The sequence below is a fragment of the Oncorhynchus keta genome, chromosome 21 (genome assembly GCF_023373465.1).
Source record: "Oncorhynchus keta strain PuntledgeMale-10-30-2019 chromosome 21, Oket_V2, whole genome shotgun sequence".
In the NCBI taxonomy this organism is placed as follows: Eukaryota; Metazoa; Chordata; class Actinopteri; order Salmoniformes; family Salmonidae; genus Oncorhynchus; species Oncorhynchus keta.
Window position 1 is genome coordinate 47579091 of NC_068441.1, and position 24828 is coordinate 47603918.

At 42.3% G+C, this 24828-nt stretch overlaps 1 protein-coding gene across 4 annotated transcripts in view; it reads left to right on the forward strand.

Annotated features, from left to right (window-relative positions):
* Positions 1-637: 637 nt before the first annotated feature.
* The window catches only part of LOC118400628 (glutaminase kidney isoform, mitochondrial-like), a 31822-nt gene continuing 7631 nt past the window's right edge, over positions 638-24828 (forward strand). The window contains exons 1-12 of one of the 4 annotated variants that reach the window (XR_008074658.1): positions 638-1046; positions 1290-1386; positions 6115-6236; positions 12110-12239; positions 14557-14636; positions 16101-16264; positions 16532-16590; positions 19870-19902; positions 20028-20086; positions 20187-20253; positions 20465-20515; positions 20835-21011. Coding sequence is in view for 3 of the 4 variants with exons in the window: in XM_052474061.1 (XP_052330021.1) it covers positions 829-1046; positions 1290-1386; positions 6115-6236; positions 12110-12239; positions 14557-14636; positions 16101-16264; positions 16532-16590; positions 19870-19902; positions 20028-20086; positions 20187-20253; positions 20465-20515; positions 20835-21011 (1257 nt within the window). In the remaining variant the exon portion in view is untranslated. Of the gene's footprint in view, positions 1047-1289; positions 1391-1822; positions 1850-6114; positions 6237-12109; positions 12240-14556; positions 14637-16100; positions 16265-16531; positions 16591-19869; positions 19903-20027; positions 20087-20186; positions 20254-20464; positions 20516-20834; positions 21012-24828 lie in introns of those variants that run through there. The other 3 variants (XM_052474062.1, XM_052474061.1, XM_052474063.1) reach the window with 3 other exon arrangements.

Consider the following 24828-nt stretch of genomic DNA (forward strand, 5'->3'; position numbering starts at 1 on the left):
CAATCAACGTAGGCCTACCTAGCGAAGTTAGCTAACGTTTTCCCCCTTTCAACATTGATTAACATTGATTTTAGTAGCATTTAAGAATCGCTGCAGACATACATGATAGCCTACATTGACTGATGGACCACGTCTAATTTGCTTGATAGTTAGCTAGCTAATAATAGATCACGTTAATATGGCTAGTTAACAAGATAACTTTCAGGGTATAAACTAGATGGCTATATCCAGATATTGTTTGATTTGCTTTTCATATACTGTAGTGGTGATGACAGTAGTCCGACTGAACTTTACCAGGAGAACTTACCAAGCTCTTTCTGAAAGTCTAATATCTGATGAAGCAAGATGAATTACACATATTGTTTGCTTAGCATTACATGACAAATGGAAAAAATTATCAGTTGAAGTTTACATATCATGAAAAGCATGCAGTTATTTACTGTATCACTCAGATGTTCTGACTATGCTCTTCAACTTGATAATATTAAAACCAAATAGTTCTAAACATTTATATTTATAACATTATCATTTGAAAAGGGCACTGTAGTTGTTGTCAATGGTTTTAGCTGACCTGGGGGTTTCCTTGCTCCTCAGCAGCCAAGTTGATCTGCTATAAATACACACTCCGACGTCATCGGCGCAGTTTTCCTCTTGTGCGCTCATGACAAGTTTCGAACGCGAGAACGAGATTGCTGCCTAGATACCTGTAGTCGGTTGACCAGAACGGACTTCAGACTAAGGGTAAATAGTGGAGAAAGTAACGGAAAAAGTATCCGAAGGCAGTTATTTATCCTTAAATGCTTTTATTTTTGTAAAGTTAGTGTAACCATGCACTGTTTGAAAATATTACGGGTGACCAACGCAGCAGCTGTTGAAGCTTTGAAAGACACGACTAAAATCGTTTTTAAAAAGTCTTCTTACAACTGTTTATTACCGTGTTGTCGTCGTAATATTAAAGTTCAACCGGCACAATATTTCAACACAAGCTCAACAGATCAGCACCGCATCGGAATAACCTCAGACATGGACCACGTGCTTTCCAAACTGTGAGTTTGTGTTTTTATTGTTCCAGTTCAGACAGTTAATTTGTGTTATGTATTGATTGGCAGATATTAATTTACTGTGTGTGTGCGTGAATCACATATAGGCCTATGTTATTGTATATTCAAAACATGGCTTGTCTCCATTCTCCTCAATCATCCATTACTCTTTATAAATAGCCAATCAAGTTGTGTATTTCTGTGTTGTTTAAATCTGACAATTTCCCTCTTCACTGTATGTATATGTAGGAGCAGTGGGAAGGGTCTCTTCTCAGAGGTAGAAGATATGCTCTTCTACACCATCACAGAGGGTCAGAAACAAGTCCCCGTCTCACACTTTATCTCTGTGAGTAAGTACACACATCAGTTAACAGAAACAAGTCCTCATCTCACACTTTATCTCTGTGAGTAAGTACACACATCAGTTAACAGAAACAAGTCCTCATCTCACACTTTATCTCTGTGAGTAAGTACACACATCAGTTAACAGAAACAAGTCCTCATCTCACACTTTATCTCTGTGAGTAAGTACACAAACATCAGTTAACAGAAACAAGTCCCCATCTCACACTTTATCTCTGTGAGTAAGTACACACATCCGTTAACAGAAACAAGTCCCCATCTCACATTTATCTCTGTCTCCAAGTACACAATCATCAGTTAACAGAAACAAGTCCCCATCTCACACTTTCTCTGTGAGTAAGTACACACATCAGTTAACAGAAACAAGTCCCCATCTCACACTTTCTCTGTGAGTAAGTACACACATCAGTTAACAGAAACAAGTCCCCGTCTCACACTTTATCTCTGTGAGTAAGTACACACATCAGTTAACAGAAACAAGTCCCCATCTCACACTTTATCTCTGTGAGTAAGTACACACATCAGTTAACAGAAACAAGTCCCCATCTCACACTTTATCTCTGTGAGTAAGTACACACATCCGTTAACAGAAACAAGTCCCCATCTCACACTATCTCTGTGAGTAAGTACACACATCAGTTAACAGAAACAAGTCCTCATCTCACACTTTATCTCTGTGAGTAAGTACACACATCAGTTAACAGAAACAAGTCCTCATCTCACACTTTATCTCTGTGAGTAAGTACACACATCAGTTAACAGAAACAAGTCCTCATCTCACACTTTATCTCTGTGAGTAAGTACACACATCAGTTAACAGAAACAAGTCCTCATCTCACACTTTATCTCTGTGAGTAAGTACACACATCAGTTAACAGAAACAAGTCCCCATCTCACACTTTCTCTGTGAGTAAGTACACACATCCGTTAACCTATACAGAAAAGAAGAGTAGGTTGTAAATTAAATACCTTACTCTGTCCCTCCTTGACAACAAACTCTCTCTTGATGTAGACATACAGCCACAAACACAAAAGCACATTCTTGTTCTCTCGCTCCCTCTGTCTCGCTCCCTCCCACACACACACACAAAAACACTGAAGAACAGACATTTATTTGCAAATAAAGATACACAATCTGTCATAAGAGATGATCTATGAGACTTGATGGCCTAGTGGTTAGAGCGTTGGTCTAGTAACCGGAAGGTTGCAAGTTCAAACCCCTGAGCTGACAAGGTACAAAATCTGTCGTTCTGCCCTTGAACAGGCAACCCACTGTTCCTAGGCCGTCATTGAAAATAAGAATTTGTTCTTAACTGACTTGCCTAGTTAAATAAAGGTAAAATAAATAAAAATAAAATGTAATTCTGCTCTCACTCAAACGTCGTCTTTCCACCATTTGAGTTATACTTACTCCAGGTATGCGGAGTGCAAGGGTTATTGAAGACTTGGGGCCACCAAACTGCCACCGTGACAGTGCCAACTCTCTTTACTTTGAGGAAGTAGGGTAATTATGTGCTAGAGAGGAAGTAGGGTCCTTATGAGGAATGGAGGAAGTAGGGTAATTATGTGCTAGAGAGGAAGTAGGGTCCTTATGAGGAATGGAGGAAGTAGGGTAATTATGTGCTAGAGAGGAAGTAGGGTAATTAGGAGGGAGGAAGTAGGGTAATTAGGAGGAAGGGAGGGAATAGGGTAGTTATGAGGAATATGGTAATTATGAGGATGGGAGGAAGTAGGGTAATTATGAGGAATATGGTAATTATGAGGAAGGGAGGAGGTAGGGTAATTATGAGGAAGGGGGGAGTGGGGTAGTTATGAGGAATATGGTAATTATGAGGAAGGGAGGAGGTAGGGTAATTATGAGGAAGGGAGGAGGTAGGGTAATTATGAGGAAGGGAGGAGGTAGGGTAATTATGAGGAAGGGAGGAGGTAGGGTAATTATGAGGAAGGGAGGAGGTAGGGTAATTATGAGGAAGGGAGGAGGTAGGGTAATTATGAGGAAGGGAGGAGGTAGGGTAATTCTGAGGAAGGGAGGAGGTAGGGTAATTATGAGGAATATGGTAATTATGAGGAAGGGAGGAGGTAGGGTAATTATGAGGAATATGGTAATTATGATAACAAATAGCTGTTAAAAAAATTATACATTCCGCTGATATGTGATTTAACCTAGTTAAATAAAGGTTAAATAAATAAATAAAAACAATTGAGTGAATCGACTCTTGAAACAATAAGGTGTATCGTGGAACATGGCTATTTCATTATGTTATTTAAATTAAATAGTGGCCATGTCTCCAAGCCTGATGAAGGAAGGAATGTGTCTGGTGAAGATCACAACACATCAGTCTAAAGATTACCCTGCAGAGAGACTAGAAATAGGTTGTAAAGATTACCCTGCAGAGAGACTAGAAATAGGTTTTAAAGATTACCCTGCAGAGAGACTAGAAATAGGTTGTAAAGATTACCCTGCAGAGACCAGAGAGACTAAAAATAGGTTGTAAAGATTACCCTGCAGAGACTAGACAGAATGGAATAGATTGTAAAGATTACCCTGCAGGAACTAGACAGACTAGATTAGGTTGTAAAGACTACCCTGCAGAGACTAGATTCGGCTGTAAAGATTACCCTGCAGAGACAAGACAGACTAGATTAGGTTGTAAAGATTACCCTGCAGAGACTAGACAGACTAGATTAGGTTGTAAAGATTACCCTGCAGAGACAAGACAGACTAGATTAGGTTGTAAAGATTACCCTGCAGAGACTAGACAGACTAGATTAGGTTGTAAAGATTACCCTGCAGAGACTAGATTAGGTTGTAAAGTTACCCTGCAGAGACTAGATTAGGTTGTAAAGTTACCCTGCAGAGACTAGATTAGGTTGTAAAGTTACCCGGCAGAGACTCAATTAGGTTGTAAAGTTACCCGGGAGAAACTAGATTAGGTTGTAAAGTTACCCGGGAGAAACTAGATTAGGTGCAGAGACTAGACAGACTGGATTAGGTTGTAAAGATTACTCTGCAGAGACTAGACAGACTAGATTAGGTTGTAAAGATTACCCTGCAGAGACTAGACAGACTAGATTAGGTTGTAAAGATTACCGTGCAGAGACTAGACAGACTAGATTAGGTTGTAAAGATTACCGTGCAGAGACTAGACAGACTAGATTAGGTTGTAAAGATTACCGTGCAGAGACTAGACAGACTAGATTAGGTTGTAAAGATTACCGTGCAGAGACTAGACAGACTAGATTAGGTTGTAAAGATTACCGTGCAGAGACTAGACAGACTAGATTAGGTTGTAAAGATTACCGTGCAGAGACTAGACAGACTAGATTAGGTTGTAAAGATTACCGTGCAGAGACTAGACAGACTAGATTAGGTTGTAAAGATTACCGTGCAGAGACTAGACAGACTAGATTAGGTTGTAAAGATTACCGTGCAGAGACTAGACAGACTAGATTAGGTTGTAAAGATTACCGTGCAGAGACTAGACAGACTAGATTAGGTTGTAAAGATTACCGTGCAGAGACTAGACAGACTAGATTAGGTTGTAAAGATTACCGTGCAGAGACTAGACAGACTAGATTAGGTTGTAAAGATTACCGTGCAGAGACTAGACAGACTAGATTAGGTTGTAAAGATTACCGTGCAGAGACTAGACAGACTAGATTAGGTTGTAAAGATTACCGTGCAGAGACTAGACAGACTAGATTAGGTTGTAAAGATTACCGTGCAGAGACTAGACAGACTAGATTAGGTTGTAAAGATTACCGTGCAGAGACTAGACAGACTGGAATATATTGTAAAGATTACTATAACGTGCAGTTTTGACTAACATGTGATGAAATTACCGTGCAGAGAAGACAAAGATTAGGTTGTAAAGATTAAATGCAGAGATAATCAACTAGAAGTTGTCAATGATAGTCAAAGACTAGACAGACTAGATTAGGTTGTATCATCATTCAACTATAACATGGGGGTTTTGTATTTCAACATGTGATGAAATTATCCCCCTAAAAACAAACTTGTTAAATGAAATAATCAATTGTAGAAGATGTCAATGATAGTCAAAGCTCTGATCTGATCTGTGTTTTATATTGCACCAGCACTACTGCACTGTTTCAATCAAAACACTTACAACAAGTGACTCAAAGCATTCCCAAACCAGCTTCAGTCCAGCTTGGACAAAGAAGGGTATCAGTTAATCAACTTGCAACAAGTGACTCAAAGCATTCCCAAACCAGCTTCAGTCCAGCTTGGACAAAGAAGGGTATCAGTTACTCAACGTGCAACAAGTGACTCAAAGCATTCCCAAACCAGCTTCAGTCCAGCTTGGACAAAGAGGCGTATCAGTTACTCAACTTGCAACAAGATTTGTGTATGTCAGTGGGCCTCAAGATGAGTTAAAGTTAGTTCATATAAATTTAGTTCACATCCAAGTTCCTCGCATAACAGTATAAATAACTGTGTGAGATGTGGACTCGACATGACCAGGCAGAATGATTTACAGAACACTGTAAATTAAACTGCAGTATAGCTTTGCAGTATGGCTTCGCTGACATCATTCCTTTCTCCCCAACCAAATCTTTGTGTTGTTAATTTATTCATCTATTTTATCGTCTTTTGTTTACTTGAACCGCTTCATTGTATTGTTTTTTACTGTAACATGTCTTGTGACTTTAAATGCACTTTAAATAACGTTTGATTTGATTTGATTAGGCCCTCAAGAGGACTGGTCTTATTGTATCCGACCCGCGACTGAAGGACTGTATGGACAAGCTGCAACGCTCCGTATCGGAATCCTGTCATGACGTCATGATGGACCGGGAACTCTTCCGCAAGTGAGTCGCCCAGCTTGTCTCCTTGTTGGATTTAGACGTTCCCACATTGCTCCATACCCCTCCCTCTTGTCCCTAACCCCTCCATGTTTGCAGATCTGAAGGGTCTGGATAGGTACAAGCAGTGCATTGTTGGAGCTTCCACCATATTGCTTATCAGCTGGTCTGCATAAACCGAGGGTAGGTCCAAGGGTGGGGGGGGATTTGGGACCTGCTTCTAGAGCCACCTCTACCTGTCTCCACCTCTCTCCACCCCCTTCTACTCCTCTCCACCCCCTTCTACCTCTTTCGCCCCTTCTATCTCTTTTTACACCTCTCTACCGCTCTACCCCTCCACCTCTCTCTACCTCTCTCTACCCCTCCACCTCTCTCTACCCCTCTCTACCCCTCCACCTCTCTCTACCCCTCCACCTCTCTCCACCTCTCTCTACCCCTCCACCTCTCTCTACCCCTCCACCTCTCTCTACCCCTCTCCACCTCTCTACCTCTCTACCTCTCTACCCCTCTCCACCTCTCTACCCTTCTACACCCCTCTCTACAGCTCTACCCCTGTTCACCTCTCCTTACCTCTCTCTACCTCTCTACCTCTCTCTACCCCTCTCTACCCCTCCACCTCTCTCTACCCCTCCACCTCTCTCCACGTCTCTCTACCCCTCCACCTCTCTCTACCCCTCCACCTCTCTCTACCCCTCTCTACCTCTCTACCCCTCTCCACCTCTCTACCCTTCTACACCCCTCTCTACAGCTCTACCCCTGTTCACCTCTCCTTACCTCTATCTACCTCTCTACCCCTCTCTACCCCTCTACACCCCTCTACAACCCTCTCCACCTCTCTACCCCTCTACCCCTCTCCACCTCTCTCTACCCCTCCACCTCTCTACCCCTCTACCTCTCTACACCCCTCTACACCCCTCTCCACCTCTCTACCCCTCTACCTCTCTACACCCCTCTACACCCCTCTCCACCTCTCTACCCCTCTACCTCTCTACTCCTCTTCACCTCTCTACCCCTCTACCCCTCTCCACCTCTCTACCCCTCCACCTCTCTACCCCTCTACCCCTCCACCTCTCTCTACCCCTCCACCTCTCTCTACCCCTCTCCACCTCTCTACCTCTCTACCCCTCTCCACCTCTCTACCCTTCTACACCCCTCTCTACAGCTCTACCCCTGTTCACCTCTCCTTACCTCTCTCTACCTCTCTACCCCTCTCTACCCCTCTACCCCTCTCCACCTCTCTCTACCCCTCTCCACCTCTCTCTACCCCTCTCCACCTCTCTCTACCCCTCTACACCCCTCTCTGCCCCTCTACACCCCTATCCACCTCTCTACCCCTCTCTAGCCCTCTTTGCCTCTGTCACACAGTCATCACATTTCCATCTCCTCTTACTGCTAGGTGCCATGGTAGAGTGAGTCTATTAATACCCTGACCCCTTCAGCATTCCACATTATTAACCCAGAGTTTGTTGTAGGCTTACTCACTCACTCACTCACTCACTCACTCACTCACTCACTCACTCACTCACTCACTCACTCACTCACTCACTCACTCACTCACTCACTCACTCACTCACTCACTCACTCACTCACTCAAACACACATGGCTCCTCTCTCTCTCTCTACCAGTAAACATCACAGAAGTTCCAAAAGAATAAAGATATTTCAAATGTCATTGTATGTCTATATACAGTGTTGTAACGATGTGCAAATAGTTGGGAAGGGGAAAGTGAAAATAAGCATAGATATGGGTTGTATTTACAATGGTGTTTGTTCTTCACTGGTTGCCCTTTTTTTGTGGCAACAGGTCACAAATCTTGCTGCTCTGATGGCACACTGTGGTATTTCACCCAGTAGATATTGGAGTTTATCAAATGTGGGTTTGTTTTAGAATTCTTTGTGGGTCTGCGTAATCTGAGGGAAATATGTGTATGGTCATAAGTTTGACAGGAGTTTAGAAAGTGCAGCTCAGTTTCCACCTCATGTTGTGGGCAGTGAGCACATAGCCTGTCTTCTCTTGAAAGCCAGGTTTGACTACGGTGGCATTTCTCAATAGCAAGGCTATGCTCACTGAGTCTGTATATAGTCTAAGCTTTCCTTATTCTGCTGCTGTGTACTCTCTGTTTAGGGCCAAATGGCATTCTAGTTTGCTCTGTTTTTTTTTGTTAATTACTTGACACATTGGAAATAATTATCTTTCTGTTTTCTCATGATTTGATTGGGTCGAATTGTGTTGCTGTCCTGCTGCTCTGTGGGGTCTGTTTGTCTTTGTGAACAGAGCCCCAGGACCAGCTTGCTTAGGGGACTCTTCTCCAGGTTCATCTCTCTGTAGTTGATGGCTTTGTTATGGAAGGTTTGCAAATTGCTTCCTTTTAGGTGGTTGTAGACTTGAACGGCTCTTCGCATGTATTATTTGGTGTTTTACATTGTACATTGAGGATATTTTTTGCAGAATTCTGCATTCAGAGTCTCAATTTGGTGTTTTCCCATTTTGTGAATTCTTGGTTGGCGAGCGGACCCCAGACCTCACAACAAATACTCACTCACTCACTCACTCACTCGCTCACTCGCTCACTCGCTCACTCGCTCACTCACTCACTCACTCACTCACTCACTCACTCACTCACTCACTCACTCACTCACTCACTCACTCACTCACTCACTCACTCAAACACACATGGCTCCTCTCTCTGGCATTTACTCTTCAAGTCATTTTAAGAGGCAAAAGTATATGTGCTCTCAGTCCACTGAGGGCTGAGGGACCGTGTGCTGAGGGGCCGTGTGCTGAGGGGCCGTGTGCTGAGGGGCCGTGTGCTGAGGGGCCGTGTGCTGAGGGGCCGTGTGCTGAGGGGCCGAGGGACCGTGGGCCGAGGGACCGTGGGCCGAGGGGCAGTGGACCGAGGGGCAGTGGACCGAGGGGCAGTGGACCGAGGGGCAGTGGGCCGTGGGACCGTGGGACCGTGGGCTGAGGGTGGATACGGGTAGTCTTGTGTGGGCTAAAGAGCAGAGTACGACTCCGTTTTACAGGTGCCAGCTGCCTTGGTCCTTGGTCCTTGGTCCTTGGTCCTTGGTCACACACACACACACACACACACACACACACACACACACACACACACACACACACACACACACACACACACAAAACACAAACAAACAAACACACAAACACAAACAAACAAACAAAAAGTACATTTTGATTGGAATTAAATGTAACCCTTAATCAGTTGACCTGTGACATCTTTGTGTTTCAGCTATGGCAATGCATGTCCTTTCATTACAATTCAGTTAAAGAGTGAATGATTCACATCTAGAGTGGACTTTGACAGTCCAGGCATCTTGATCTCGTGGGGAAAACCAGTGTTCCTTATATCTGCCAGGTCGTCGACACTCTTAGATAAAAGGGTTCCAAAAAGGTTCTTTGTCTGTCCCCATAGGAGAAAGCTTTTTGGTTCCAGGTAGAACCCTTTTTGGTTCCAGGTAGAACCATTTTTGGTTCCAGGTAGAACCCTCAGTGGAAAGGGTTATTCATGGAACTCAAAAGGGTTCTAACTTGAACCAAAAAGGGTTCTTCAAAGGGTTCTCCTATGGGGACAACCAAATAACCATTTTAGTTCTAGATAGCACATTTTTTCTGAGTGTACACATACAGTGGTAAGAAAACGTATGTGAACCCTTTGGAATTACCTGGATTTCTGCATAAATTGATCATCAAATTTGATCTGATCTTCATCCAAATCACAACAATAGACAAAAACCGTGTGCTTAAACTAATAACACACAAATTATTGTATTTTTCTTGTCCGTGTTGAATACAGAATTTAAACATTCACAGTGTAGGTTGGGAAAAGTATGTGAACCCCTAGGCTTTTGGAGAAGTCATTAGCCAATTGGAGTCAGGAGTCAACTAACCTGGAGTCCAATCAATGAGATGAGATTGGAGATGTTGGTTAGAGCTGCCCTGCCCTATAAAAAACACTCAGAAAATGTGCTATTTGCTACAGAGTTTGCTATTCACAAGAAGCATTGGCTGATGTGAACGATGCCTCAAACAAAAGAGATCTCAAAAGACCTTGATTTGCATAAAGCTGGAAAGGGTTACAAAAGTATCTCTAAAAGCCTTGATGTTCATCCGTCCACTGTAAGACAAAATGTCTATAATTGGAGAAAGTTCAGCACTGTTGCTACTCTCTCTAGGAGTGGCTGTCCTGCAAAGATGACTGCAAGAGCACAGCGCAGAATGCTCAATGAGGTTAAGAAGAATCCTAGAGTGTCAGCTAAAGACATACAGAAATCTCTGGAACATGTTAACATCTCTGTTGACGGGTCTACTTGTGTAAAACACTGAACAAGAATGGGGTTCATGGGAGGGCACCACGGAAGAAGCCACTATTGTCCCTTTCATAGCGCTACAGGCAAAATATTATGTGGACAGATTAAACTAAAGTTGAGTTGTTTGGAAGGAACATACAACACTATGTGTGGAGACAAAAAGGCACAGCATACCAACATCAAAACCTCATCACAACTGTGAAGTAGGATGCAGGGAGCATCATGGTTTGGGGCTGCTTTGCTGCCTCAGGGCCTGGACAGCTTGCTATCATCGACAGAGAAATGAATTCCCAAGTGTATCAAGACATTTTGCAGGAGAATGTAAGGCTTTCTGTCCGGCAATTGAAGCTCAACAGAAGTTGGGTGACGCAACAGGACAACGACCCAAAACACAGAAGTAAATCAACAACAGAATGGCTTCAACAGAAGAAAATACACCTTGTGGCCCAGTCAGAGTGGCCCAGTCAGAGTCTTGACAACCCAATTGAGATGCTGTGGCATGACCTCAAGAGAGCAGTTCACACCAGACATCCCAATAATATTTCTGAACTGAAACAGTTTTGTAAAGAGGAAAGCCCCCAAATTCCTCCTGACTGTTGTACAGGTCTGATCCGCATCAACAGTAAATGTTTGGTTGAGGTTATTGCTGTCAAAGGAAGGTCAACCAGTTATTAAATCCAAGGGTTCACATACTTTTCCCACCCTGCACTGTGATCTTTACACGGTGTGTTCAATAAAGACATGAAAAACATATCATTTCTGTGTGTTATTAGTTTAAGCAGACTGTGTTTGTCTGTTGTTGTGACTTAGATGAAGATCACATCACATTTTATGACCAATTTATGCAGAAATCCAGGTCATTCCAAAGGGTTCACATACTTCTTCTTGCCCCTGTAAATGGAGGTTAAGTAAAGTTATAGGCTAATCATGTGTGTTTGTTTTCAAGTGCAACATAGGTTGGGGTAGGAAATAATATAGAGAGCATCGAGCGGCAGGTAGCCTAGCAGTTAGAGCGTTGGGCTAGAAACTAAAAGGTTGCTGGTTCAAATACCCGAGCTGACAATCTGTCAATGTGCCCTTGAGCAAAGCACTTAACCCTTATTTGCTCTTGGGGCGCAGTGCTATGGCTGACCCTGTAAAACAACACATTTCACTGCACCTATCCGGTGTATGTGACAGTAAAACATATTTTAAAACATGTGTCAGGCTGTTAATAGGATACATAAGGAGTATCATTATCCATGTGTGTCACAAAGAATGGAGTTTACATTCTCACACAGCTCCGCTGAACCCTAATTTCCACAACAATTCAAACCACTTATCAGCACCAAGTCTAGCAGGCAAACAACAACAGAGAAGAAAGTCAGACGTCATAATACAGCAGTCCATCCACTGCGCCTCCGGGAGTGTCACCACTTCAAAGCAAACATCTGGGGAAAAGTTCATCTCATTCACAGAACTAGTTTTCTAGAATGCTCTAGAACTTGTTCAATGACCGGGTTTCTGTATTGATGATCTAATATTGTATTGTTTGTTGTACCAACCCTCAGGTGTGTAGGCGGGAACATAGTGCTTCTGATCCAGGCCTTCAGAAAGAAGTTCATCATCCCTGAGTTTGAATCGTTCGTTTCAAAAATAGATCAAATCTACAACACCGTTCAGAAAAACCACAACGGACATGTAAGTAGATTTGTTTCCACTTTTCATGTGTCACTCTTCTCCATCTGTCTCTCACTATCTCTCTTTTTTGTCATCTGTCCTCTTACTCTGTCTTTTACTCTGATATGCTTTCCGTTAACATGTGTCTGTTGTTGAGGTTGACTAATTATGATTTTTCAACGCCTATACCAATACCTCCAATTATTGGAGGACCAAAAAAAGCCGATACCGATTAATCGGACGATTTTTGTATTTTTTTGTAATGTATTTATTTGTAATAATGACAATTACAACAATGCTGAATGAACACTTTTATTTTAACTTTATATAATACATCAAAATCAATTTAGCCTCAAATAAATAATGAAACATGTTCAATTTGGTTTAAATAATGCAAAAACAAAGTGTTGGAGAAGAAAGTAAAAGTGCAATATGTGCTATGTAAGAAAGCTAACGTTTAAGTTCCTTGCTCAGAACATGAGAACATATGAAAGCTGGTGGTTCCTTTTAACATGACTCTTCAATGTTCCCAGGTAAGAAGTTTTAGGTTGTAGTTATTATAGGAATTATAGGACTATTTATCTCTATACCATTTGTATTGCATATACCTTTGACTATTAGATGTTCTTATAGGCACTTTAGTATTGCCAGTGTAACAGTATAGCTTCCGTCCCTCTCCTCGCCCCTACCTGGGCTCGAACCAGGAACACATCGACAACAGCCACCCTCGAAGCATCATTACCCATCGCTCCACAAAAGCCGCGGCCCTTGCAGAGCAAGGGGAACAACTACTTCAAGGTCTCAGAGCGAGTAACGTCACCGATTGAAACGCTATTAGTGCGCACCCCGCTAACTAGCTAGGTTACATGAGCCTAATCTCGGGAGTTGATAGGCTTGAAGTCATAAACAGCTGCTGGCAAACGCAAAAAAGTGCTGTTTGAATGAATGCTTACGAGCCTGCTGCTGCCTACCATCGCTCAGTCAGACTGCTCTATCAAATCATAGACTTCATTATAACATAATAACACACAGAAATACGAGCCTTAGGTCATTAGTATGGTAGAATCCGGAAACTATCATTTCGAAAATAAAGTGTTTATTCTTTCAGTGAAATATGGAACCGTTCTGTATGTTATCTAACGGGTGGCATCCATCAGTCTACATATTCCTGTTACATTGCACAACCTTCAATGTTATGCCATAATTACGTAAAATTCTGGCAAATTAGTTTGCAACGAGCCAGGCGGCCCAAACTGTTGCATATATCAAATCAAATCAAATGTATTTATAAAGCCCTTCGTACATCAGCTGATATCTCAAAGTGCTGTACAGAAACCCAGCCTAAAACCCCAAACAGCAAGCAATGCAGGTGTAGAAGCACCTGACTCTGCGTGTAATGAACACAAAAGAAGTGACACAATTTCACCTGGTTAATATTGCCTGCTAACCTGGATTTCTTTAACTCAATATGCAAGTTCAAACAAATATACTTCTGTGTTTTGATTTTAAGAAAGGCATTGATGTTTATGGTTAGGTACATTCCTGCAACGATTGTGCTTTTTTCGCTAATGTGCTTTTGTTAAATCATCCCCTGTTTGGTGAAGTTGGTCTTCACACAGTTGGCAATGAGCCAGGCGGCCCAAACTGCTGCATATACCCTGACTCTGCTTGCACAGAACGCAAGAGAAGTGACACAATTACCCTAGTTAAAAGAAATTCATGTTAGAAGGCAATATTAACTAAATATGCAGGTCTAACAATATATACTTGTGTATTGATTTTAAGAAAGGCGTTGATGTTTATGGTTAGGTACGCATTGGTGCAACAACAGTGCTTTTACGCGAATACGCTTGTTAAATAACCTTGTTCAATAACCGTTTGGCGAAGTAGGCTATGATTCAATGATAAATTAACAGACATCGCATCGATTACTGTATATGCAACACAGGACAAATTAGATAAACTAGTAATATCATCAACCATGTGTAGTTAACTAGTGATTACGTTAAGATTGATTGTTTTTTATAAGATACGTTAAATGCTAGCTAGCACCTTACCTTGGCTCCTTGCTGCACTCGCATAACAGGTTGTCAGCCTGCCACGCAGTCTCCTCGTGGAGTGCAATGTAATTGGCCACGATCGGTGTCTAAAATGCCGATTACCGATTGTTATGAAAAATTAGGGCTGATTTCAAGTTATCGGCCAATCCTGATTAATTGGTCGACCTCTAGTCTGTTGTTCTATGGCATGTACTCAAACAAAACATTTGACGTGTGGAGTATTATCTACATGTGATATGGTTCTGGTAGTTCTGATGGTCTGTACTTCCTGGTTACAGGTAGCAGTCTACATTCCTCACCTGGCCAAGTTCAGTCCTGATCTCTGGGGTGTGTCCCTGTGTACAGTGGATGGACAGAGGTAGGTACAACCTCCCTGTGTACAGTGGACGGACAGAGGTGGGTACAACCTCCCTGTGTATCTATATATCTGGATGATTGATAACTGAATGCGAAATTGTGACTCATACTACTGACACCTTTTCATCTGGTCCTCTCTCTTTTTTCCTCTGGTCCTCTCTCTCTTTCTTCATCTGGTCCTCTCTCTCTTTCTTCCTCTGGTCCTCTCTCTCTTTCTTCCTCTGGTCCTCTCTCTTTCTTCCTCTGGTCCTCTCTCTTTCTTCCTCTGGTCCTCTCTCTTTCTTCCTCTGGTCCTCTCTCTTTCTTCCTCTGGTCCTCTCTCTCTTTCTTCCTCTGGTCCTCTCTCTCTTTCTTCCTCTGGTCCTCTCTCTCTTTCTTCCTCTGGTCCTCTCTCTCTTTCTTCCCCTGGTCCTCTCTCTCTTTCTTCCCCTGGTCCTCTCTCTCTTTCTTCCTCTGGTCCTCTCTCTCTTTCTTCCTCTGGTCCTCTCTCTCTTTCTTCCTTGGTCCTTTCTCTCTTTCTTCCTCTGGTCCTCTCTCTCTTTCTTCCTCTGGTCCTCTCTCTCTTTCTTCCTCTGGTCCTCTCTCTCTTTCTTCCTCTTGTCCTCTCTCTCTTTCTTCCTCTGGTCCTCTCTCTCTTTCTTCCTCTGGTCCTCTCTCTCTTTCTCCCTCTGGTCATCTCTCTCTTTCTTCCTCTGGTCATCTCTCTCTTTCTTCCTCTGGTCCTCTCACTCTTTCTTCCTCTGGTCCTCTCTCTCTTTCTTCCTCTGGTCCTCTCTCTCTTTCTCCCTCTGGCTCGCTCTCTCTTTCTTCATCTGGTCCTCTCTTTCTTCCTCTGGTCCTCTCTCTTTCTTCCTCTGGTCCTTTCTCTCCTTTTTCCTCTGGTCCTCTCTCTCTTTCTTCATCTGGTCCTCTCTCTCTTTCTTCATCTGGTCCTCTCTCTCTTTCTTCATCTGGTTCTCTCTCTCTTTCTTCCTCTGTTCCTCTCTCTCTTTCTTCCTCTGGTCCTCTCTCTCTTTCTTCCTCTGGTCCTCTCTCTCTTTCTTCCTCTGGTCCTCTCTCTCTTTCTTCCTCTGGTCCCCTCTCTCTTTCTTCCTCTGGTCCCCTCTCTCTTTCTTCCTCTGGTCCTCTCTCTCTTTCTTCCTCTGGTCCTCTCTCTTTCTTCATCTGGTCCTCTCTCTCTTTCTTCATCTGGTCCTCTCTCTCTTTCTTCATCTGGTCCTCTCTCTCTTTCTTCATCTGGTCCTCTCTCTCTTTCTTCCTCTGGTCCTCTCTCTCTTTCTTCCTCTGGTCCTCTCTCTCTTTCTTTCTTCCTCTGTTTCTCTGGTCCTGTTTCTCTGGTCCTCTCTCTCTTTCTTTCTCTGGTCCTCTCTCTCTTTCTTTCTCTGGTCCTCTCTCTCTTTCTTTCTTCCTCTGTTTCTCTGGTCCTGTTTCTCTGGTCCTCTGTCTCTCCCTCCTCTCCCCCCAGACACTCAGTAGGGGACACTAAGCAGCCCTTCTGTCTCCAGTCGTGTGTGAAGCCACTGGAGTATGCTGTGGCCATCCACGAGGCTGGGACAGAGAAGGTACACCGCTATGTGGGGATGGAGCCCAGCGGACTGAAATTCAACAAGCTCTACCTGGATGAGGAAGGTGGGTAAGGGAACCCGTGCTCCTGTTGCTGTACATTACTGTCTTGTGGGTGTTTTGTTAGTTTGCTGGACAAATATGATTTGATTTCAGTACAAGTTAAGACCACATGAGTTCAGGTTGATAGGATCTACTACTTTCTACCAAGTGGATGTGATGTCAGCTCTCGAAGAAAGACTTAGTCTCCAAATAGTAAAGCATCATTCTACTTCTGTGACCTTACTGTATTCTGTTTTAACTCTGATAATAACTTGTGTTTTGTGTGCCTAGATAAACCCCACAACCCCATGGTGAATGCTGGAGCCATTGTGATTAGCTCTCTTATCAAGGTAACTAGACAGACAGTCTACAGACCACCCTATACATGGTGTGAGTGTATCCTGTAACTAGACATACAGTCTACAGACCACCCTATACATGGTGTGAGTATATCCTGTAACTAGACAGACAGTCGACAGACCACCCTATACATGGTGTGAGTATATCCTGTAACTAGACAGACAGTCTACAGACCATCCTATACATGGTGTGAGTATATCCTGTAACTAGACAGACATGGTGTGAGTGTAAGTCTAGACAGACCACCCTATACATGGTGTGAGTATATCCTGTAACTAGACAGACAGTCTACAGACCATCCTATACATGGTGTGAGTATATCCTGTAACTAGACAGACAGTCGACAGACCACCCTATACATGGTGTGAGTATATCCTGTAACTAGACAGACCACCCTATACATGGTGTGAGTATATCCTGTAACTAGACAGACAGTCTACAGACCACCCTATACATGGTGTGAGTATATCCTGTAACTAGACAGACAGTCTACAGACCACCCTATACATGGTGTGAGTATATCCTGTAACTAGACAGACAGTCTACAGACCACCCTATACATGGTGTGAGTATATCCTGTAACTAGACAGACAGTCTACAGACCACCCTATACATGGTGTGAGTATATCCTGTAACTAGACAGACAGTCGACAGACCACCCTATACATGGTGTGAGTATATCCTGTAACTAGACAGACAGTCTAGACAGACCACCCTATACATGGTGTGAGTATATCCTGTAACTAGACAGACAGACCACCCTATACATGGTGTGAGTATATCCTGTAACTAGACAGACCACCCTATACATGGTGTGAGTATAGTCTAGACAGACCACCCTATACATGGTGTGAGTATATCCTGTAACTAGACAGAGTCTACAGACCCCTATACATGGTGTGAGTATATCCTGTAACTAGACAGACAGTCTACAGACCACCCTATACATGGTGTGAGTATATCCTGTAACTAGACAGACAGTCTACAGACCATCCTATACATGGTGTGAGTATATCCTGTAACTAGACAGACAGTCTACAGACCATCCTATACATGGTGTGAGTATATCCTGTAACTAGACAGACCACCCTATACATGGTGTGAGTATATCCTGTAACTAGACAGACAGTCTACAGACCATCCTATACATGGTGTGAGTATATCCTGTAACTAGACAGACAGTCTACAGACCACCCTATACATGGTGTGAGTATATCCTGTCTGACTTTAAATATTCCCTTAAAACATCCACTCTCAGTGATGCATCAGTGATATTTGTCACTGTCATTATTTGCTAAATCCACTCAGTGTTTGACGAGCAAATGTACACAACAAACCAAGATCCAGGGCATCTGTCAATCTTTGACCCGAAGCTGACGTAGGTTTGGCTTTGTCCCGTTCAAACATGCAGCTCTAAACACACACACGCGCACGGCCTATCTTGCACGTGAGGTAGATAGTAGTTACATGTTCAGTAGTGTAGTGAGTAGGGTCGTCGGTAGTGTAGTCAGTAGTGTAGTCAGTAGTGTAGTGAGTAGGGTAGTCAGTAGTGTAGTCAGTAGGGTAGTGAGTAGTGTAGTGACTAGGGTAGTCAGTAGGGTAGTCAGTAGTCTAGTGAGTAGGGTAGTCAGTAGTGTAGTGAGTAGGGTAGTCAGTAGGGTAGTCAGTAGGGTAGTGAGTAGGGTAGTCAGTAGGGTAGTCAGTAGGGTAGTCAGTAGGGTAGTCAGTATAGTGAGTAGGGTAGTGAGTAGTGTGGTGAGTAGGGTAGTCGGTAGTGTAGTCAGTAGGGTAGTCGGTAGTGTAGTCAGTAGGGTAGTCGGTAGGGTAGTCAGTAGGGTAGTCGGTAGTGTAGTCAGTAGGGTAGTCAGTAGGGTAATCAGTACGGTAGTCAGTAGTGTAGTGAGTAGGGTAGTCCATAGTGTAGTGAGTAGGGTAGTCCATAGTGTAGTGAGTAGGGTAGTCAGTAGTGTAGTGAGTAGGGTAGTCAGTAGTGTAGTGAGTAGTGTAGTGAGTAGGGTAGTCAGTAGGGTAGTCAGTAGTGTAGTGAGTAGGGTAGTGAGTAGGGTAGTCGGTAGTGTAGTCAGTAGGGTAATCAGTAGGGTAGTCAGTAGTGTAGTGAGTAGGGTAGTCCGTAGTGTAGTCAGTAGTGTAGTGAGTAGGGTAGTCCATAGTGTAGTGAGTAGGGTAGTCCGTAGTGTAGTGAGTAGGGTAGTCAGTAGTGTAGTCAGTAGGGTAGTCAGTAGGGTAGTCAGTAGTGTAGTGAGTAGGGTAGTCCGTAGTGTAGTCAGTAGTGTAGTGAGTAGGGTAGTCCGTAGTGTAGTGAGTAGGGTAGTCCGTAGTGTAGTGAGTAGGGTAGTCAGTAGTGTAGTGAGTAAGGTAGTCAGTAGGGTAGTTAGTAGTGTTGACCCTGGTTCTGCCAGCTTTACTGCTCTCCTGTCACCCTCACACTGCTGGGGGAGGGACCCTGGGACCGGTGGGACCATCAGTTTAACCAATTAACAGAGCACTTTGGAGAGGTGGTCCGTGTGTGTTATCTCAGAGAGAGAGAAAGGTACATAAACTCGCCTGCTCTGTCTAACTGATATATAGTTAGATATTTCGGCAATAAAGACAGCAGGGGCCCCAGCCATATGCGGCCCCAGGCAAAGGGGGCTCCAGGTGGAAGTTAGCCTGAAGGAATAACAGGAGGGTTTAAGTCTGGATTTCGGCCTGTTCTGTTCAGAATGAATCTTTAATCTAATAGATATACTTAAATAAAACTATTACTGTGTAATGCATCTTTGTGACGCAAACAATCGTATTTATGCCCCAATACTGGACATTTGGGGTCACTTGGGCAATCACGGCTAGGCTCTATAATTTATATAAAGTAGCCCCCTTAAAAAATGTATTCCGAACCAAATCCACCTTTAACCTCTCAATGCTGGGTCAGGGATACACCTGTTTCAGACCAGGTGCTGTTGCTTGGGAACAGGTGATATTGCAGATTTACTACAGAGAGTACCTGTAGTATCCTGAGACTTCATATAACCAGTGTCTTTATTAGGACACCGTCTACTGTGATAACTGCTTGTTTTTGTCACCTTGTTCAGGAGTAGACATTAGGACTTCAAGATGTGTGATCATTCATACTGTTAAAGTGTGTTGAGCCTACTGAGTCCTGAAGCCCTGTAGAACATCGCCACCCTGTGGCTGACTACTGAAAAGGTTTTGATGTGGTGACCTGTTGTTTACACGGCTGTTCTGTCTGTCTTTCTGTGTGTCACCAGCCCGGTTCAAATAAGGCAGAGAAGTTTGACTATGTAAGTAGATAGACTTAATGTGTGTCATCATTCAGTATCATTCAAACGTAGTTCTATACAATGCACACATGATACGTTACATTACAATACATTACTATACGATATCTCTCATCCTCTGTCCTCAGATGATGGAGTTCATTAAGAAGATGGCCGGTCGAGAGTACGTGGGGTTCAGCAATGCCACGTGAGTTTTAGTTCATGTCTTCATTTTCAGAGTTATTCTCTCTGTTTGTTATATTATTGATGTTGTTGTTGTTGACTCTCTTTGTCTCTCTGTGTCTCAGGTTCCAGTCGGAAAAAGAAACAGGCGACAGAAATTTTGCAATTGGGTACTACCTCAAAGAGAAGAAGGTCAGTGGGGGACAGTGACGATGGGAACATTTTAATGACAGTAGTTCTGGGACACACCTCCTGATAACTTTCCAGCTACTACTCAGGTCAGGAGGTTTGTGCACCAGAAAGACATTGATCCCTCACTGTGTGATGGTTATGTGATATTAATGTTTGAGATATTCTGTACCTGTATGAAATATTGATGATAGGAACTGATTTCCATCTGCAGTGTTTTCCCACTGGGGCAGAAATGATTGACGCGCTGGACTTCTATTTCCAGGTAAACTACACTTCCTCGGATAAACTTTATCACACTGTGACAGTGTATGTGGTTTTGCTATTTCTGGTAATGCGTCATTATGCTGACTTGTGACTGGACGGTAACATAAAGCACTTGCAGTGCATATGAGTCACAGACACTGGAGTGGTTTCCCAGACATAAATTAGGCTTAGTCCTCGACCTAAAAAACGTTATTTCAATGAAGATTCTCCATAGACTTCTTAGTTCAGTTCTCGGCTTAATATGTGTCTGGGATAACACGGAGCCTACATGTTTCTCTCCATATCGTTGTTTTAGTAAATAAATTATTTCCTTTCAGCTGTGTTCCATAGAGGTGACTTGTGAGTCTGGAAGTGTCATGGCGGCAACGCTGGCCCACGGGGGGATCTGCCCAATCACCGGCGAGCGCATCCTGAGTGCCGAGGCTGTAAGGAACACCCTGAGTCTAATGCACTCTTGCGGCATGTACGACTTCTCTGGACAGATGGCCTTCCATGTAAGTCATACTGTAGTCATACAGTAGTTATACAGTGTTCATATAGTACTCATACTGTAGTCATACAGTAGTTATACAGTAGTCATATAGTACTCATACTGTAGTCATATAGTATTTATACAGTAGTTATATAGTAGTTATACAGTAGTCATATTGTACTCGTACTGTAGTCATATAGTAGTCATATAGTAGTTATAAAGTAGTTATATAGTACTCATACTGTAGTCATATAGTAGTTATAAAGTAGTCATATAGTAGTTATACAGTAGTCAAAGTAGTTTTAAAGTAGTTATATAGTAGTCAAAGTAGTTATACAGTAGTTATATTGTAGTCAAAGTAGTTTTAAAGTAGTTATATAGTAGTCATGAAGTAGTTATACAGTAGTTATATAGTAGTTATATAGTAGTCATAAAGTAGTTATATAGTAGTCATAAAGTAGTTATACAGTAGTTATATAGTAGTTATATAGTAGTCATAAAGTAGTTATATAGTAGTCATAAAGTAGTTATACAGTAGTCATAAAGTAGTTATATAGTAGTCATGAAGTAGTTATATAGTAGTTATAGTAGTCATAAAGTAGTTATAGTAGTTATATAGTAGTCATAAAGTAGTTATATAGTAGTCATAAAGTAGTTATACAGTAGTCATACTGTAGTCATACAGTAGTCATACTGTAGTCATACAGTAGTCATATAGTAGTTATACAGTAGTCATATAGTAGTTATACAGTAGTCATATAGTAGTTATAAAGTAGTCATATAGTAGTCATAAAGTAGTTGTATAGTAGTCATAAAGTAGAGGTATAGTAGTCAAAGTAGTTTTAAAATAGTTATGTAGTAGTCATGAAGTAGTTCTAAAGTAGTTATTTCTCCCCACTGTAGTAGTTAAACAGTAGTCACATAGTAGTTATACAGTAGTTTTATAGTAGTTATACAGTCGTCATATAGGTTTTTATTTAACCAGGTTGGCCTGTTGAGAAGAAGTTCTCATTAACAACTGCGACCTGGCCAAGATAAAGCAAAGCAGTGTGACACAAACAACAACACAGAGTTACACATGGAATAAACAAACATACAGTCAATAAGACAATAGAAAAGTCTATATAAAGTTTGTGCAAATGAGTTAAGTTTAGGGACGTAAAAGGCAATAAATAGGCCATAGTTTTGAAATAATTACAATTCAGCAATTAAACACTGGAGTGATAGATGTGCAGAAGATGAATGTGCAAGTAGAGATACTGGGGTGCAAAGGAGCAACAACAACAAAAATGACATGGGGATGAGGTAGTTGGATGGGCTATTTACACATAGGCTATGTACAGGTGCAATGATCAAATCAAATGTATTTATATAGCCCTTCGTACATCAGCTGATATCTAAAAGTGCTGTACAGAAACCCAGCCTAAAACCCCAAACAGCAAGCAATGCAGGTGTAGAAGCACGGTGGTTAGGAAAAACTCCCTAGAAAGGCCAAAACCTAGGAAGGAACCTAGAGAGGGACCAGGCTATGAGGGGTGGCCAGTCCTCTTCTGACTGTGCCGGGTGGAGATTAGAAACCTAGAGAGGAACCAGGCTATGAGGGGTGGCCAGTCCTCTTCTGGCTGTGCCAGTGGAGATTATAACAGTAAGCTATTCTGACAGCTGATTCTTAAAGCCTAGTGAGGGAGATATGACTCTCCAGCTTCAGTGATTTTTGCAGTTTGTTCCAGTAATTTTCAGCAGAGAACTGGAAGGAAAGGCGGCCAAAGAGGAATTGGCTTTGGGGGTGACCAGTGAAATATACCTGCTGGGAGCGCGTGCTATGGGTGGGTGCTGCTATGGTGACCAGTGAGCTGAGATAAGGCGGGACTTTACCGAGACAAGACTTATAGATGAAGTAGTAATATGGTAGTCAGAGTAGTTGTACAGTAGTCATATAGTAGTTAAACAGTAGTCTTATAGTAGTGATATAGTAGGGAAAGGTATACAACTACCTATGTACGGTGCATTTGAAAGTATTCAGACCTATTCACTTTTCCCACTTTTTGTTACGTGACAGCATTACACTAAAATTTTAGATTTGTTTTCCCTCATCAATCTACGCATAATATCCCATAATGACAAAGAAAAAAACGAAAATATCATGTTTACATACAGTGGGGCAAAAAAGTATTTAGTCAGCTACCAATTGTGCAAGTTCTCCCACTTAAAAAGATGAGAGAGGCCTGTAATTTTCATCATAGGTACACTTCAACTATGACAGACAAAATGAGGGGAAAAAATCCAGAAAATCACATTGTAGGATTTTTAATGAATTTATTTGCAAATTATGGTGGAAAATAAGTATTTGGTCAATAACAAAAGTTTATCTCAATACTTTGTTATATACCCTTTGTTGGCAATGACAGAGGTCAAACGTTTTCTCTAAGTCTTCACACACTGGTATTTTGGCCCATTCCTCCATGCAGATCTCCTCTAGAGCAGTGATGTTTTGGGGATGTTGCTGGGCAACACGGACTTTCAACTCCCTCCAAAGATCTTTTTAAGTGGGAGAACGTGCACAATTGGTGGCTGACTAAATACTTTTTTGCCCCACTGTAAGTATTCACTAGGGTTGCACAATTTGGGGTATATTCAGAGGTGGAAACTTTCCGTGGGAATTAACGGCGATATATGGGAATTAACAGAAATATAAATAAATATTAATACCATTTAAATGTAGATCTTTTTTGCATTGGATATATTTACCATATCATATGGAGACAGAAACATAATCATTTTATCTTATCATAAGTAGACATATTAAATCCTTCCAATAGAAATGTTTTAAAAACTATTTAGTTACAAATTGAACTTTAATTAAATTACTTGATTCTTTACATGGGATGATTTCACTGAACAACAAAGGGAATATTGAATGATCCCCAATTATTTTTTATTTTTTATTTTTTTTATTTCACCTTTATTTAACCAGGATGGCTAGTTGAGAACAAGTTCTCATTTGCAACTGCGACCTGGCCAAAATAAAGCATAGCAGTGTGAACAGACAACACAGAGTTACACATGGAGTAAACAATTAACAAGTCAATAACACAGTAGAAAAAATGGGCAGTCTATATACAATGTGTGCAAAAGGCATGAGGAGGTAGGCAAATAATTACAATATTGCAGATTAACACTGGAGTGATAAATGATCATGTACAGGTAGAGATATTGGTGTGCAAAAGAGCAGAAAAGTAAATAAATAAAAACTGTGGGGATGAGGTAGGTGAAAATTGGTGGGCTATTTACCAATAGGTTATGTACAGCTGCAGCGATCGGTTAGCTGCTCAGATAGCTGATGTTTGAAGTTGGTGAGGGAGATAAAAGTCTCCAACTTCAGCGATTTTTGCAATTCGTTCCAGTCACAGGCAGCAGAGTACTGGAACGAAAGGCGGCCGAATGAGGTGTTGGCTTTAGGCTTTAGTGAGATACACCTGCTGGAGCGCGTGCTACGGATGGGTGTAGCCATCGTGACCAGTGAACTGAGATAAGGCGGAGCTTTACCTAGCATGGCCTTGTAGATGACCTGGAGCCAGTGGGTCTGGCGACGAATATGTAGCGAGGGCCAGCCGACTAGAGCATACAAGTCGCAGTGGTGGGTAGTATAAGGTGCTTTAGTGACAAAACGGATGGCACTGTGATAAACTGCATCCAGTTTGCTGAGTAGAGTGTTGGAAGCGATTTTGTAGATGACATCGCCGAAGTCGAGGATCGGTAGGATAGTCAGTTTTACTAGGGTAAGCTTGGCAGCGTGAGTGAAGGAGGCTTTGTTGCGGAATAGAAAGCCGACTCTTGAT